Source organism: Musa acuminata, chromosome BXJ1-10, assembly GCF_036884655.1.
Source record: "Musa acuminata AAA Group cultivar baxijiao chromosome BXJ1-10, Cavendish_Baxijiao_AAA, whole genome shotgun sequence".
Lineage (NCBI taxonomy): Eukaryota > Viridiplantae > Streptophyta > Magnoliopsida > Zingiberales > Musaceae > Musa > Musa acuminata.
Window position 1 is genome coordinate 548,861 of NC_088336.1, and position 15,094 is coordinate 563,954.

Genomic DNA, 15,094 nt, shown 5'->3' on the forward strand with positions numbered 1-15,094 from the left:
TATGTGCTGGTCTGGCCTATATTTGAAATCTTGGTCTCAACTCAATGAGTTGGGTTGATTAAGATTATAGTATGATGAAGAGATGGAGGGAGACTTATGAAACATTATTAGAAACAATAAATAAATTGATTTCTTTTGATTTGACTATTGAAAAAGTTAATTGGTGGCGAAGGATCCTTGTAGCCAATCCTAAATAGTTGGGATACTACGAGTTCATATTGTTTTCTTTATTTAACTTCATTGATAGAATGTTTGTGGTGAGAATGACCAAATGCTAATGTTATTTCAGGGGATTTCAGAGGTCTATGGTTAGATCGATGACCATGGCTGCAAAAGTTCCACACTTTCATTATTTTGAAGAAGTAAATTGTAATGCTCTTGTAGAACTTAAAGCGGCTTTGCAGAAAGAAAATAAGGATCAGAGTGTGAAGCTTACATTTCTTCCGTTTCTGATAAAGTCTCTGTCAATGACATTGAGTAAATATCCCCTACTAAACAGCTCCTTCCATGAGGAATCCAATGAAATCATCATGAAAGGTGACAAACTTCCTTTTTTCTCATGATTACTCTAGTGATTTTATGTTGGTCTCCAGTTTGACATTTCCTGCTTAATGTATAGGATTTAGAAGAATTAGCTTTTGTTCTGAGGCACAGATTTATGTTTCTTTATCATAAAATTTTCGAGAGTTGGTATGCTTCTCAGGTTAGGATGTCATTTTGAAAATAATAATTTCTCATGAATGGAGGCAAAAACCCATCCCCTAACTGTTAGCAGGGTCACCTGCTGTAGCAATTTCAGGTTAGGTAGGGCAAACTCCAACTTTGTGACCCTTTCTACCTTTTGGGATACACATTCCATGGAATCAAAAGTTCTTTGATCACATTCCATCCATCAATTTCAACACCAATGTACAGCCTGGGAATGCCAAATATGTTGCAGTGGTCTTAATACAGACAAAAGGTACTCAAAGAATCTCAAGAGAACATACAAGATGCTAGAGATATGTTGTTCTGTAACTGTATCCTCAGCTAGTGAAAGTGCAGTCCCTGAATAGGTGCTGCAATTTTCTTTTATGATGGGACATAAGCTGCATTTTTCTGAATTGCTCCCTGAATAGGTGATTAACTGCCACTGACTCCAAAAGAACATCCATGGGAGGTTCTAATAAGGGAAAGCGGTACATGGATCTTCATGTCACACTCTATAGTTGATATGCCTTATGTGGGTGAATATGCAGTTTTCTGTTAAAGTTAAATATATAAGATCTTTAATGAAATATATTTCAAGCACTAATCAATTCAAGGTGGATGACAAATATTAATAAACATGCACAGTATGTCAAGTAACAATATTGTGAATATTGGTTCAAGTGGTGGCTCAAACTGCTGAGAAGTACCAGGACCGACATGTAGTGTGTGTCTTTGCATGTGCTAGCTCATGTTTAACAATGTCAATGGTTACCATATAAGTGAAATTTTGGTCAAGTCTCCTTGCTGCTCAGTACGGCTTGTATCTGTTGGTTCAATGAAGTACTGAGAAGTATTTGTTGGTTCATTGAGCCGGAAAGTGGATTTGGCGAATGCCATGCAACTAGAGGGCGGAGGCCAAGCAAGTCAGTTGCACTCTAACTTCCTTTCCAGGATCAGGGATAGATTGCACAGTGATCCCCAAGCAGTAACCTTGATGCAATTAATCAAAAAAGGCAAGATCCGACGATTTGGGGTCCAGGAGGAACTCGTCTACACAAAATGGAATAGGGTTTATGTTCCTTAAGCGAACAATTTGAGGCATGAACTCCCGAGAGAGTGTCACGATTCCCTTTGGGCTGAACATCTAGGCATTCACCGAACATTAGCTCTTATGGAGAGGCCATGAGAGAACATTTCCTTAGACTTCATCTCAAGCTTGTCGGCAGTAGGGGGACTCAGATCGATACTCGTGGTGGTCGATCGGTTTTCAAAATATGTAACATTCATTGCTGCACCCCTACACTATTCAGCAGAGGAGGCAGCTAAGTTGATGATGAAGAATGTGGTGAAGTATTGGGGATTCCCGCACAATATCATCAACGATCGAGATGCTCGGTTCTTGGGACGATTCTGGACCAAGCTATTTAAATTGCTAGGGTCCAAGTTATGCTTCTCTACAAGACTCCACCCCCAAACGGATGGCCAAATTGAAAGAATAAATTCGCTCCTTGAGCAATATTTTATTTTCGGTACTACGTGAGTGCCAACCAACGGGATTGGGTAAAGCTGTTGGACATTGTCCAATTCTCCAACAACTTGCAGCAGAGCTCTGCGTCCAACAAAACTCCCTTTGAGATCATTACGAGATAGCAACTGTCGACTCACACCTTGGTGATCGGGTATACCGGGAGTAGTCCGTCAGCATATTACTTTGCGAATGTATGGCATCGAAATATAGATATTGCGTTGGCTTATTTAGAGAAGGTGGCCAAAAAGATGAAGAAGTGGGCAGACTTAGGAAGGCGACCACAAGAGTTTAAAGTTTGCGACATGGTGTTGGTGAAGCTCCAACCCGCATCACTCTAGTTCTTCAAGCAAAAAGTACACAAGGGATTGATGTGCAAGTACAAAGGACCCTTCCCAATCATTAGTAGGGTAGACAATGTCTCCTACAAGTTGCAATTGCCGGTATGACTCAAAATTCACAATGTCTTCCACGTAAGCAACTTGAAAGCCTACCACTCAGATCCGCAAGATGCTTCCCGAAGTATTCCAACTTGGCTACCCCCCACTAGAGCCTCCTACGAGAAGCGAGTTGAAGCCATTTTAGTGGATCGTAAGACAAAACTACCCAACAAAGCGGAGCAAATCGAATACCTGGTGAAGTGGTGAAAACTTCTCCGAACAGAAGCCAATTGAGAGCTTGAAGATGCCCTACGACACGAAAAAGCAATCATCAAAGCCTCCTAACAAGCGTTGACGAGGGTATCGACAGTTTAAGTGGGAGAGAATGTTACGAACGGTCGTCACGCACCTATAACATCTTCAACGAACCATCCATCGCTTTTGCATGCTTGTACAGATGCTTGGCAACATATTTTGCTTTGGTTTTGTGTGTTTTTGCTTGAAAGATGTAAGCAATGATAGTTCGCAGGGCTATAGTGTGACCGCTCGCTATGCTGGGCAAAACTATCCCAAAATGGCTCTGTTTTCGTGTGACACGACCTGTTTTTTGCAGACTGTAGCCGCATATGAAATGTCAACCATCTCAGCACCCTGGAACCCCCCGGGTGGCACTAGGGAGGATGGAGCTTTGGGGTAGTGTCGGGCATTGATTGATATACACAAGTTTGCACTTTAACTTGACAAGAACTTGTCATCGCGCCCGACACCCGGTGAATAGTCGTTTGCGGACTTGCGACTGTTCGTTTTTGCCACGCCCCCCGAATTATCACATTCAGGAGGCGAGACTCTGTCTTAAATCAATAATATTATAATTCTTCATTAATCTAATCCAGGATCCAAATTAACATTTGAGGACACTGAGAAACATTCAAATCAAAATTCACATCCATAAAACCTGTGCAGTTTATAATCACACACCACAACACTCGATGATTTATAAAATCTGAAGCCAACTCAACAAAACATTAACCACATCATATATCTACAAATGTGGGAATCTATACAATCACAAAACCAACATTTACCACAAGTTCATACCATTATACAAATTAAACTTTACATTCCAAAATCCTAAACATGAGAGGTCTTTTAAACTTTTATAAAATACATAAGTTCAGGTTTACTATCAACATTTCATTAGACGTAAAGTGTACTTATACATCAAAAACATATCAACCAATAAAGATATGCCTAAAATCTTCTAGCTTTCCATTGCCTCAGCCCACTTTTAACATTTTAGCGGGCAATAAGCTATCTTGAAAAATTTATATAGCAACGGAGTGAGCATACAAAGCTTAGCAAGCGACTAACATATCCATGGCAAAAGAGGATAGTTTCAAACAAATAAGGTATCAAAATACAAGGTAGGGATACAATAAGTCATAGATATCTACTCATTGAATACAGAATCACAATGTCATTTCATTCGAAGCATGGTTTGTCCATAACAATGGAGTCGAGAGTAATTGGAGCATATCAATGGCATCAGAAGCATTTCGGAGTATATCAATGGCATATGAAATATCTCGGAGCATATCAATGACATATGAAATGTTTCAAAGCATATAAATGGTGTATGAACTTTTCGGAGGCATAAGAGGTATTTCGGAATATATCAATGACATATGAAATATTTTGGAGTATATCAAGAGAACAAATATGAAACAAAAGCTCAAATATCATATTTGACGTTGCATTCATTTCATTCTTATCCAAAGCACATATTAGAAATACATAACCAAAGCTTTGGATATCATAACAAACACATAGAAGGTGAAATGAGAACCCAAACATAATCTCCCACGTTTTTAAGCGTCATCCATCCATGTCTGGATGAAGCTAAAGGGGGTCGGTAGAGCATCACAAGCTTTAAGCATACACCCTTTACCATTGGTTCAAATAATCCCTTTACCATTTCTAGCAAAGGTCCAAATAATCCCACAAACACCAGAGTACAAAAGGACATTATGGACAATAAAATTGGTACATATTAGAAGCATATGCGGAACAACGAAATGTACATGTGCCTTTATGAGTCAATACAATGCAAACATAATCTTTCACAAATACATTCAAATATGAAAGGAATTAAGAGCAAGAGCATACAAGCATTCTAAGCAATCACATATAACTCAATTGAAGAAAGAATGCTAGATGAATTCAATGTCCAAAGAGATGAAACAAAAATAGGCAAAACTAACAAAAGTTCCATTTTGGCAGAATCTTGGAGGGGCATTTTATAAATAATTAGAACTATCAATTATGCTCCAATTTACTCAAGAAAGGTATTATTGGAAAGATATTTCAATCTATTTTCAGATAAAACAAGTTTCATACAAATCAAAGTTTCTAACAAAGAGTTATAAATGATTTGGTAACCAAAGGTCAGGGAACAAAATCTCTGTTTTGCAGACTCTATAAGATCGAATTCAATAGATAACTGGGTAAGTTATTGTGCTATAAATCTTTCAAGTTACGTATTGAAAGATAGATCTATGAGTCTAGTTTCCAACAAAGCATGTTTTGTACAAATCAGAGTTTCCAACAGGGAGTTATAAGCAGTTTGGTATCGAAAGGTCAGAAACTACCGTCCCTGTTTTGCAGAATCCATTAGGCCGATTTCAATAGAAAACTGGATAGGTATTTTTGCTCAAAATCTTTAAATTCAGGTATCGAAAGAAATATTTATGAGTCTAGTTTCTAATAAAGCAAGTTTTACACAAATCAGAGTTTGGTGCTAAAAGTTAGCGCTGAAATAATACATAGAGGTTAGATTACCGGAAAATTTTAGATTCACAGTTTTGTGACTAAATGAGAGAGAAATCATGAGCTAAGCCAAAATATTTCAAATTGTTCACATTTGAGATGAGAATAGAGATCAAGATTACTGTAGGATGATATTAGAACATTTGCCTTTGAAGGATTAGATCCCAAATGAAAGGATTTGAGCAAATAAAACCCAAAGCCCTAATTTTTCTTCTCCTATTCTTTTCTTCTCCTTTTCTCCCTTTTTTCTCCATCGATGGTTGTTCTCTACAGCTAACTGCCTTCTTAGGTTTCTTAAGGAAGAAGGCAGAAATGTTGAGGCGGTGGGATTTGTCTTTTTGTGCTTTTTTTTTTTTCAGTTTAGTCCTTGTATTAATCATATTTATGATTAGGTCCTTAGGGTTTACAAATAGGTCCTCAGATTTTTTTTTACTACTAGGTCTTATAAATAATTCAAAACAGAATATTACATCACAAATAAGTTCTTATGAAAATTAAAAAATGAGAGATATTACACTCTCTTCCCGTTAAAAGAAAAATTTAGTCCTCTAAATTTGAGGATAAGCTTTCTTCATCGACGAAAAGATGAGGATAAGCTTTCTTCATTTCCTCCAATCGCTCCCAAGTCGTTGACTCGTTTCATCCATAGAATGATGCTTCCAAATCACTTTAACTAGAGGAATGATTCTATTTATTAAGAACTTCTCTTTCTTATCAATGATTTGAGGGGGCTCTTCCATGTGAGACAAGTATTTATCGATCACAATCGGCTCATACTTGATGATATAAGATGGATCTGGTATATATTTTCAGAGCATTGAAACATGAAATATATTATAGATATGATATAAAGATGGTGGCTGGGCAAGCCTGTAAGCGATAGAACCAATTCTCTCAATGATCTCAAAATGTCCAACAAATCTAGGGCTTAACTTTCCTTTATTCCCAAATCTTACCACGTTCTTAGAAGGGGAGACCTTCAAGAATACAAAATCCCCTACTTGGAACTCGATATCTCATCTTCTGTTATCAGCATAGCTCTTTTGATGGCTTTGTGCAATCTTTAACTTTTTCCTGATAACTTGAATTTTCTCGGTAGTTTCTTATGTTTTGTCTGGTGCTAACAACGTTCTATCGCCAACTTCCTCCCAACATATAGGTGTTCTATACTTTCATTCATATAAAACTTCATAAGGAGTTATCTGAATGCTTGAATGATAACTATTATTGTAAGCGAACTCAATAAGAGAGATATCCTTATCCCATTCACCTTTTCACTCCATGACATAAGCTCTAAGCAAATCCTCAATCCGTTTGAGGGTGATAAGGAATGCTAAACTTTGACTTTGGTATCTATAGATTCTTGTAATCTTCTCTACAATCTAGAAAGAAATCTAAAGTCTCTATCAAAGATAATCTCCTTTGGAACATCATGAAGTCTTACTATTTTATCAGTATACAAGTTTGTAAGCCTTTCAAGAGAATAAGTTATATTAATCGATAAGAAATGTACAGATTTGGTTAACCTATCAATAATAACCCAAATAGCATCATGCTTTTTAGAGGTTCTGGGTAGACCCGAAACAAAATCCATAGTTACACATTCCTATTTCCATTCAGGAATATCTAAAGGTTGCAACAAACCTCCAAGTCTCTGGTGTTCTACCTTGATTTATTTACAAGTCATACACTTTAAAACATATATTGCACTCTCTTTCTTCATGCCTTCCCACCAATGGTGACTTTTGAGATATCTATATATCTTAGTGCTATTAGGATGCACGGTGTACTTAGAATTATGACCTTTCTTCAGGATTTGGTTCTTGATATTTGGATCATTAAGGACGCATACCCTATCCCCAAATCTTAATAGGCCATCATTTGAAACTCAAAACTCTGGTTTATGGCCTCTTTCTACTTTATTTCTCAAGTAGATTAAACGTGGATTTTGGAGTTGTCTTTCTTTAATTTGTTGAATGAGACCAGATTGAACCTGAATAAAGGCCATTGCTATCATTGAGTCTTGCCCTCTCCTCGTAACATTCAAATCACAATTTTCTTCCAATAGCTTCCATTCATTCACAGCCAGACTAGCTATAAAACTTGTAAATTTTCTACGAAGTACATCAGCTACAACATTAACTTTACTTGGGTGATAACGGATGGTGCAATCATAATCCTTTAGAAGTTCTATCCATCTCTGCTATCTCATATTTAACTTTTTCCGAGTAAAAATGTACTTTAAACTATTATGATCGGTAAAGATTTCAAAGGTCCGCTCATATAAGTAATGTCTCCAAATCTTTAGAGCAAAAATAATTGCTGCAAATTCTAGATCATGAGTTGGATAATTCTGTTTATAACTTTTCAATTGTCTAGAAGCATAAGCATTCACTTTCCCATCTTGCATCAAAACACAACCAAGACCCTTTCTCGAAGCATCTGTACAAACTATAAATCCCTCGTTACCACTTGGGATAGTGAGAATAGAGGTACTTGTCAATCTTCATTTTAACTTTTGAAAACTTTGCTCACAATCATCACCCCATTCAAATTTTACATTCTTTTGAGTTAGTCTGGTGAGTGGATTGGCAATTCGAGAGAATTCCTCTACAAATCTTTTGTAATAATCTGCCATGCCTAAGAAACTTCTAACTTCTGTCACATTCATTGGTACTTTCCATTTAATTACCGCTTCCACTTTCTTTGGATCAACAGAGATACCCTTCTCTGAAATCACATGGCCTAAGAAAGCGACTTCATTCAACCAAAACTCACATTTGTTGAACTTTACATATAATTTCTTTTTTCTTAGTATTGACAAGACATTTCTCAAGTGTTCTTTATGCTCCTAGTTACTCCTCGAATATATTAATATATTATCAATGAATACAATTACATAATCATCTAAGGGTGACTGAAATATTTTATTCATTAGATCCATAAAAATTGTAGGGGCATTACTCAAACCAAAAGGCAAAACTAAGAATTCATAGTAACCATATCGAGTTCTAAAAGCTGTTTTTGGAATATCCTCCTTCTTGATCTTGAATTGATAGTAACCCGACCTTAGATTAATCTTGGAAAGTACTAATACACCATGCAATTGATCAAACAATTCATCAATTTTGGATAGAGGATACTTGTTTTTTATGGTTACCTGATTCAACTATCTATAATTAATATAAAGCCTCAATGTTCCATCCTTCCTCTTAACTAACAACACTGGAGCACCCCATGGTGAAACACTGGGCCGAATAAAATCCTCATCTAATAGTCATTGTAGTTGCTTCTTCAGTTCCACTAACTCGAGTGGTGTCATTCTATAAGGAGGTTTAGATATTGAGGGTTGTCCTAAGGACCAAATCAAAAACAAATTCATCCTCTCTATTTGGAGGTAATCCAGGCAAATCGTCCTAGAATACATTAGGGAACTCTTTGACCACAAGAATTTCATTTAGATTATTTTTTGATCTGATTGCTCCTTTATATATATAAAATAACAAAAATAACCTTTCTGTATAAGACGATGAGTTTAAGGTGTCGATATCAGGCAAGGAGATAAATCATATCTAATACTCTCAAAATAAAAGATGGGCTGATCTAGTATGCAAAAAGTGATCATTTTTGTATAACAATCTATACTTGTATGATAAGAAGATAGCCAATCGATACCAAGAATAACATCAAAACTCTAAATCTCTAGAACTAAATCAGCAAGAAGCTCGTGTTCTCCAATAGAAATTGGACAAGATTACCAGATCAAGTTTATTGTCCAAGAATCCCCAATAGTCATAGTTACATATAGCATATAATCCAGTGGTCTGGGTTGAATGCCCAATTGATAATCAAAATATTACGAAATAAAACATAGATTGGAACCAAGATTAAACAAAACTTTTATATTTTCATTAGAAATGTGAATAATACCTTTGATCACTGATTCAGAAGCTTTGGAATCTTATTCAGTGATAGCATACATTCTGGCATGGGTTGATGATCTAGGAGGCAATAACTCTTTCTTCTTGTTCAAAGGGCAATCTTTTATTTTATAATCCTACTTCCCATAAGCAAAATAGGCTCCAGTTACCTGAAAACACTGACTTGTTTCATGATTTAAACCGCATTTTGCATATGATTGAGTCCTCTACGGTGACTTTCCTTTCTAAATCTAGATGTTTTGACCCTCTTGTTATTACTTTCTGATTCATTTCCTCTCTTATTTTCTTTCTGATTCATTTCCTCTCTTATTTTTGTTGGTAAACTTGTCCTTGTTATTCCTGCCCTTGATCTCCTAAAATTCTTTTTATTATTCCTACCAATATGCAGCCTCTACTTCCAACATAAAAGTGGCAAAAGAAATCTTCTGATCATCTGAGCAATTTAAGATATCAATTATTTTCTCTATTAGCATCATCCATCGTTCTGCCACTAATTGGATTAGGTTCACCATTGAAATAGGAAGGACTAAGCTCCTTAAATTATTCCATTCCTAGTTTATTCTAATTTGATGTCCCCAATCAACATTTTCATCCCACTCAATTACTTAGAAGAAGATGAAGCAAGAGGACTAGATGTCCTCGGCATCGTAGATTCCTAAAGGACATTAAAGAAAAATTTCATCGATCTCTATATAATTTATTAAACCTCAATATATTTTGCATATCAAATATATCAAATATCTTAGTGATCCTTAAATCATATTCTGATGCCACCTCTGTCACGGCCCCCAAATTATCACATTCAGGAGGAGAGACCTTGTCTTAAATCAATAATGTTATAATTCCTTAGTAATATAATCCAGGATCCAAACTAACATTTGAGGACACTGAGAAACATTCAAGTCAAAATTCACATCCATAAAACCTGTGCAATTTATAATCACACACCACATCACTCGATGATTCATAAAATCCGAAGCCAATTCAACAAAACATTAATCACATCATATATCCAAAAATGTGGGAATCTATACAATCACAAAACCAATATTTACCACAAGTTCATATCATTATACAAATTAAACTTAACATTTCAAAATCCTCAACATGAGAGGTCCTTTAAACTTTTATAAAACATATAAGTTCAGATTTACCATTAACATTTCATTATATGCAAAGTGTACTTATACAACAAAAATATATCAACCAATAAAATTTTGCCCAAAATCTTCTAGCTTTCCACTGCCTCAGCTCAATTTTAACATTTTAGCGAGCGACAAACTATCTTGAAAAATTTATATAGCAACAAAGTGAGCATATAAAGCTCAGCAAACGACTAACATATCTATGACAAAAGAGGACAGCTTCAAACAAACAAGATATTAAAATGCAAGGTTGGGATACAAGAATTCATAAATATCCACTCATCGAATACAGAATCGCAATGTCATTTTATTCGAAGCATGGTTTGTTCATAACAATGAAATAAAGAGTAACTGGAGCATATCAATGACATATAGAATATTTCAAAGCATATCAATAGCGTATAAACATTTTGGAGGCATAAGAGGCATTTCAAAATATATCAATGACATATGAAACATATCGGAGTTTATCAAAAGGACAAATATAAAACAAAAGCTTAAATGTCACATTTGACGTTGTATTCATTTCATTCTTATCCAAAGCGCACATTAGAAACAAATAACAAAAACTTTGGGTATTATATCAAACACATAGAAGGTGAAGTGGGATCCCAAACATAATCTCCCACGTCTGCGAGCGTCATCCATACACGTTTGGATGAAGCCAAAGGGGGCCGACATAGCATCACGAGCTCTAAAAATATACCCTTTACCATTTCTGGCAAAGGTTCAAATAATCCCTTTACTATTTTTGCAAAAGGTCCAAATAATCTTACAAACACTAGAGTACAAAGGACATTCTGGACTATAAAATTGACATATATCGGAAACACATGCGGAACAACGAAATGTACATATGCCTTTATGAGTCAATATGATGTAAACATAATCTTTCACAAATGCATTCAAATATGAAAGGAATAAAGAGTAAGAGCAAACAAGCATTCCAAGTAATCACATATAACTTAATTGAAGAAAGAATGCTAGATGAATTCAATGTCTAAAGAGATAAAACTAAAATAGGTAAAATTGACAAAGGTTCCATTTTGGCAGAATCTGTGAGGGGCATTTTATAAATAATTCGAACTATCAATTATGCTCCAATTTACTCAAGAAAGGTATCATTGGAAAGATATTTCAATCTACTTTCAGATAAAACAAGTTTCATATAAATTGAAGTTTCTAACAATGAGTTACAAATGATTTGGTAACCAAAGGTTAGAGAACAAAATATCTGTTCTGCAGACTCTATAGGATCGAATTCAACAGATGACTGGGTAAGTTATTGTGCTCTAAATCTTTCAAGTTAGGTACTAAAAGATAGATCTATAAGTCTAGTTTACAACAAAGCATGTTTTGCACAAATCAGAGTTTCCAATAGGGAGTTTTAAGTAGTTTAGTATTGAAATGTCAGAAACTACAATCCTTGTTTTGTAGAATCCATAGGGTCGATTTCGATAAAAAACCGGAGATGTATTTTTGCTCCAAATCTTTAAATTCAGGTATAAAAAAAAAAGATTTATGAGTCTAAAGCAAGTTTTGCACAAATCAGAGTTGGGTGCTAAAAGTTAGACCTGAAACAATACATAGAGGTCAAATTACCGGAAAATTTTAGATTCACAGTTTTGTGACCAAACGAGAGAGAAATCATGAGTTAAGCCAAAATATTTCGAATTGTTCACATTTGAGATAAGAACAGAGATCAAGATTACTGTAAGATGGGGTTAGAACACTGTCCTTTGAAGGATTAGATCCCAAATGAAAGGATTTGAGCAGAAAAAACCAAAGCCCTAAGTTTCTTCTCTTATTCTCTTCTCCCTTTCTCTCTTTCTTCTCCACCGATGGTTGTTCTCCACAACTAGCTGCCTTCTTAAGTTTCTTAAGGAAGAAGGCAAGAATGTTGAGGCGGTGGGATTTGTCTTTTTGTGCCTTTTTTGCAATTTAGTGCTTGTATTACTTATATTTACGATTAGGTCCTCAGGGTTTACAAATAGGTCATCAAATTTTTTTTACTACTAGGTTTTATAAATAATTCAAAACAGATTCTTACATCACAAATAAGTTCTTATGAAAATTAAAAAAATAAGGGATATTACAGTTTTGCCATCTAAAGTCCTTGCTTTCTCCTTCCTCTTTTTTTTCTCTTGCACTCAAAGTGTTTGCTGAATTGTTTGTAAAGATTCCCTCTTTACGAGACGTCGGGACTCGTCCGTCGCTCGTTTTCGAACTAATCGACATTCTCTTTTTATAGGTCCTATGGGACCTGAGCGAGGTTACAAATTGGCTGACCCTTTGCGGATGCCTTAGGCAATCCCAGCTAAGTCCGAGAAGTTGGTGTAAGGGTGCATCACGACTTAGGCAACTCTAGCTAAGTCCGTGACTTTGCCGCAAGGGTGTCTCATGATTTAGGCAATTTCAGCTAAGTCCGTGATAACATAGTACACCTATACTAAGTGGTATACCCATCCGATCAGATCACTGAAATGGGTCCGGTATCCGAAGCGGCAATCATTGCTTCATGTGGGACTTCTTGCTTCATCCACATGCATCATAAAGTTAAGTCGATTTATAGAACCTAATTTAATATGGTTGTATATCGTACAACACAAGATCTACAACATATCTTGACATAAAGCTAGTATTGAGAACACTTTGGTCAATACTGTAACCTTGATCCTGGTATTACTTGACTCTTGAGTTCACATTGTCACGGACTTAACTGGTTTTGCCTAAGTCGTGCGGCACCCTTGCGTGTCCGTCCGCAAAGGTCAGCCTCCCCGAAGCCTCCCATGGTCCCTTAGGACCCACAAAAGAGAGAACGAGATAGAGAAAACGCCTCACTCGGGATCCACAAGCAAACATCTCCGAAAACACTTCATAGACAATGCAAATTACAAACATACTTTACAAGCTCTGAACAGTTGCACAACAAAGGGTAAAATGGTCCATTACAGACCGAACTAAAATGAGACTATTAAGCCTTCGGCTGTCCCTCTGCATGCTAGTCAAAGTATGAACATACCAAAAGACACGGACATGCATAAGCATTACATCAAACATCTTGTTTAGAAGTTTGTCCGTGACATTCTCCCCCACTTATTCCTTCGACGTCCTCGTTGAAGCCTTTGTCGACACTGCAACTCCTCGCCTTTGCTGAGTCTTCAATCTTGTGCTCCAGCTACAATGCGCCTCTTGGCTCCCAACTGCTCTCCGCTGCTGTTTTTGAGTAGTCGAACCTTTGATCCGCTATGTTGCTTCAACTCACCAATGACTCTGACTCTAGTGTGGGGTTGGCTGAGTTGTATTGATCCCTGTTGGTTCTTGCGGATCCTCCAGGTGAAGGAAAAGACCATCCTTACTGCGCCAGTCTCTCAAATGCCTTATGCTGCTTGAACTGGGTGGATGCTTGTTGGAGCTTTAATGAGTATCGTCTCGCAAACTTATGAAGGTTTGGGTCCTTCCTCCACAAAATTTGTTCATTTACTCTTCTTTCACTTAGTTGTCACATCCAAGTAGGTTCGCATCACTTCCGCTTTCGATTGGCATTTCGTTGAGAAATGAAGCGGACAATCTACTCTCGGTAGCACTGATCACCGTTGGTGAGGATTTGACAACTATTGTCTTCCATTATCTTCGAAGAGACTTTGAACTTATGCAGAGCTCCTCTGTTGGATAGATAAGAGAATTAGGGTACTCAGTTTCGCCCATTCTCTTAAGGATTGAGAAGGCAAAGGTTACTTGACTTCGCCCGCCTCCTCGAGGTTGTACTCCATGCATCGAGTTGGTTACTGGCCTTCGTCTGCTCTTTGCTCACACTTCTGAAGCACTTGAAGTGTTTGCACTCCTTGTGTTGAGTTAGTTACTGTGATTCACCTTCTCAATGCTATCGAACTTCTGGAATGCAAGAAGTTTTCACCCCAACTTGGAGTAATTCTCTAATAGATTTGGTCGTCTCTGGGATTGTACCGTCTTCTCCATCAACCCTGCCGCCTACTCCCCTGAGTAGCAAAGGTACAGCACCGCGTACTACCTGCTTCGTTCCTTGGTTGTGCACTCTTGCATGACCCGAAGTCCTTCACTTTCGGCTATCTTGATGAGAAGCTCGTTGACACCGGCCTTACGAAGTTCCTTGGCCTCTACCCTTCAGCCTTGTCTCGGTACTTGGAGATTTGCCTCTGTATGCTCCACCTCCTCGGCCCCTTTTACGACCAAGCGCTCTCCCCCCATGAGAGCAAGGGATCAATGCCTTTCACGGAAGTCCCGCCTCTACGGTACCATGACGCTACCATGCCCATGGCCCTACTATCCGTCGCCTCGCATCTGCATCCTTTTTCTTCACGATCAGTAGATATGTCTCCGTAGCACTCCTCTGAGTTCACCTCCATTCTAACTGATGCTTGATTTTGGGTAGCTAAGTCCCTCTGGACTCGTCGTCGCTTCCTAGCCCCTTTCGACCCCCTGCTTTAACACCTCTGTGTTATCCAAGCAGCTCCCTTTGGTCGATGGAAAGACAGACTACAACTCTCATGCATGGCCTCTGCCATCACGTTGTAGGGTTTGCACCGATTCTGTTCTCCTTAGCTTCTT

The 15,094-nt window shown here is 37.3% G+C and overlaps 1 protein-coding gene across 1 annotated transcript in view; it reads left to right on the top strand.

Moving 5' to 3' along the window:
- Window positions 1-15,094, top strand: part of LOC135595138 (lipoamide acyltransferase component of branched-chain alpha-keto acid dehydrogenase complex, mitochondrial-like) — a 54,010-nt gene that overhangs the window by 4,361 nt on the left and 34,555 nt on the right. Inside the window, exon 5 of the mRNA XM_065085656.1 lies at window positions 290-537. Within this exon, the coding sequence (XP_064941728.1) occupies window positions 290-537 (248 nt within the window). The remainder of the gene's footprint in view (window positions 1-289; window positions 538-15,094) is intronic.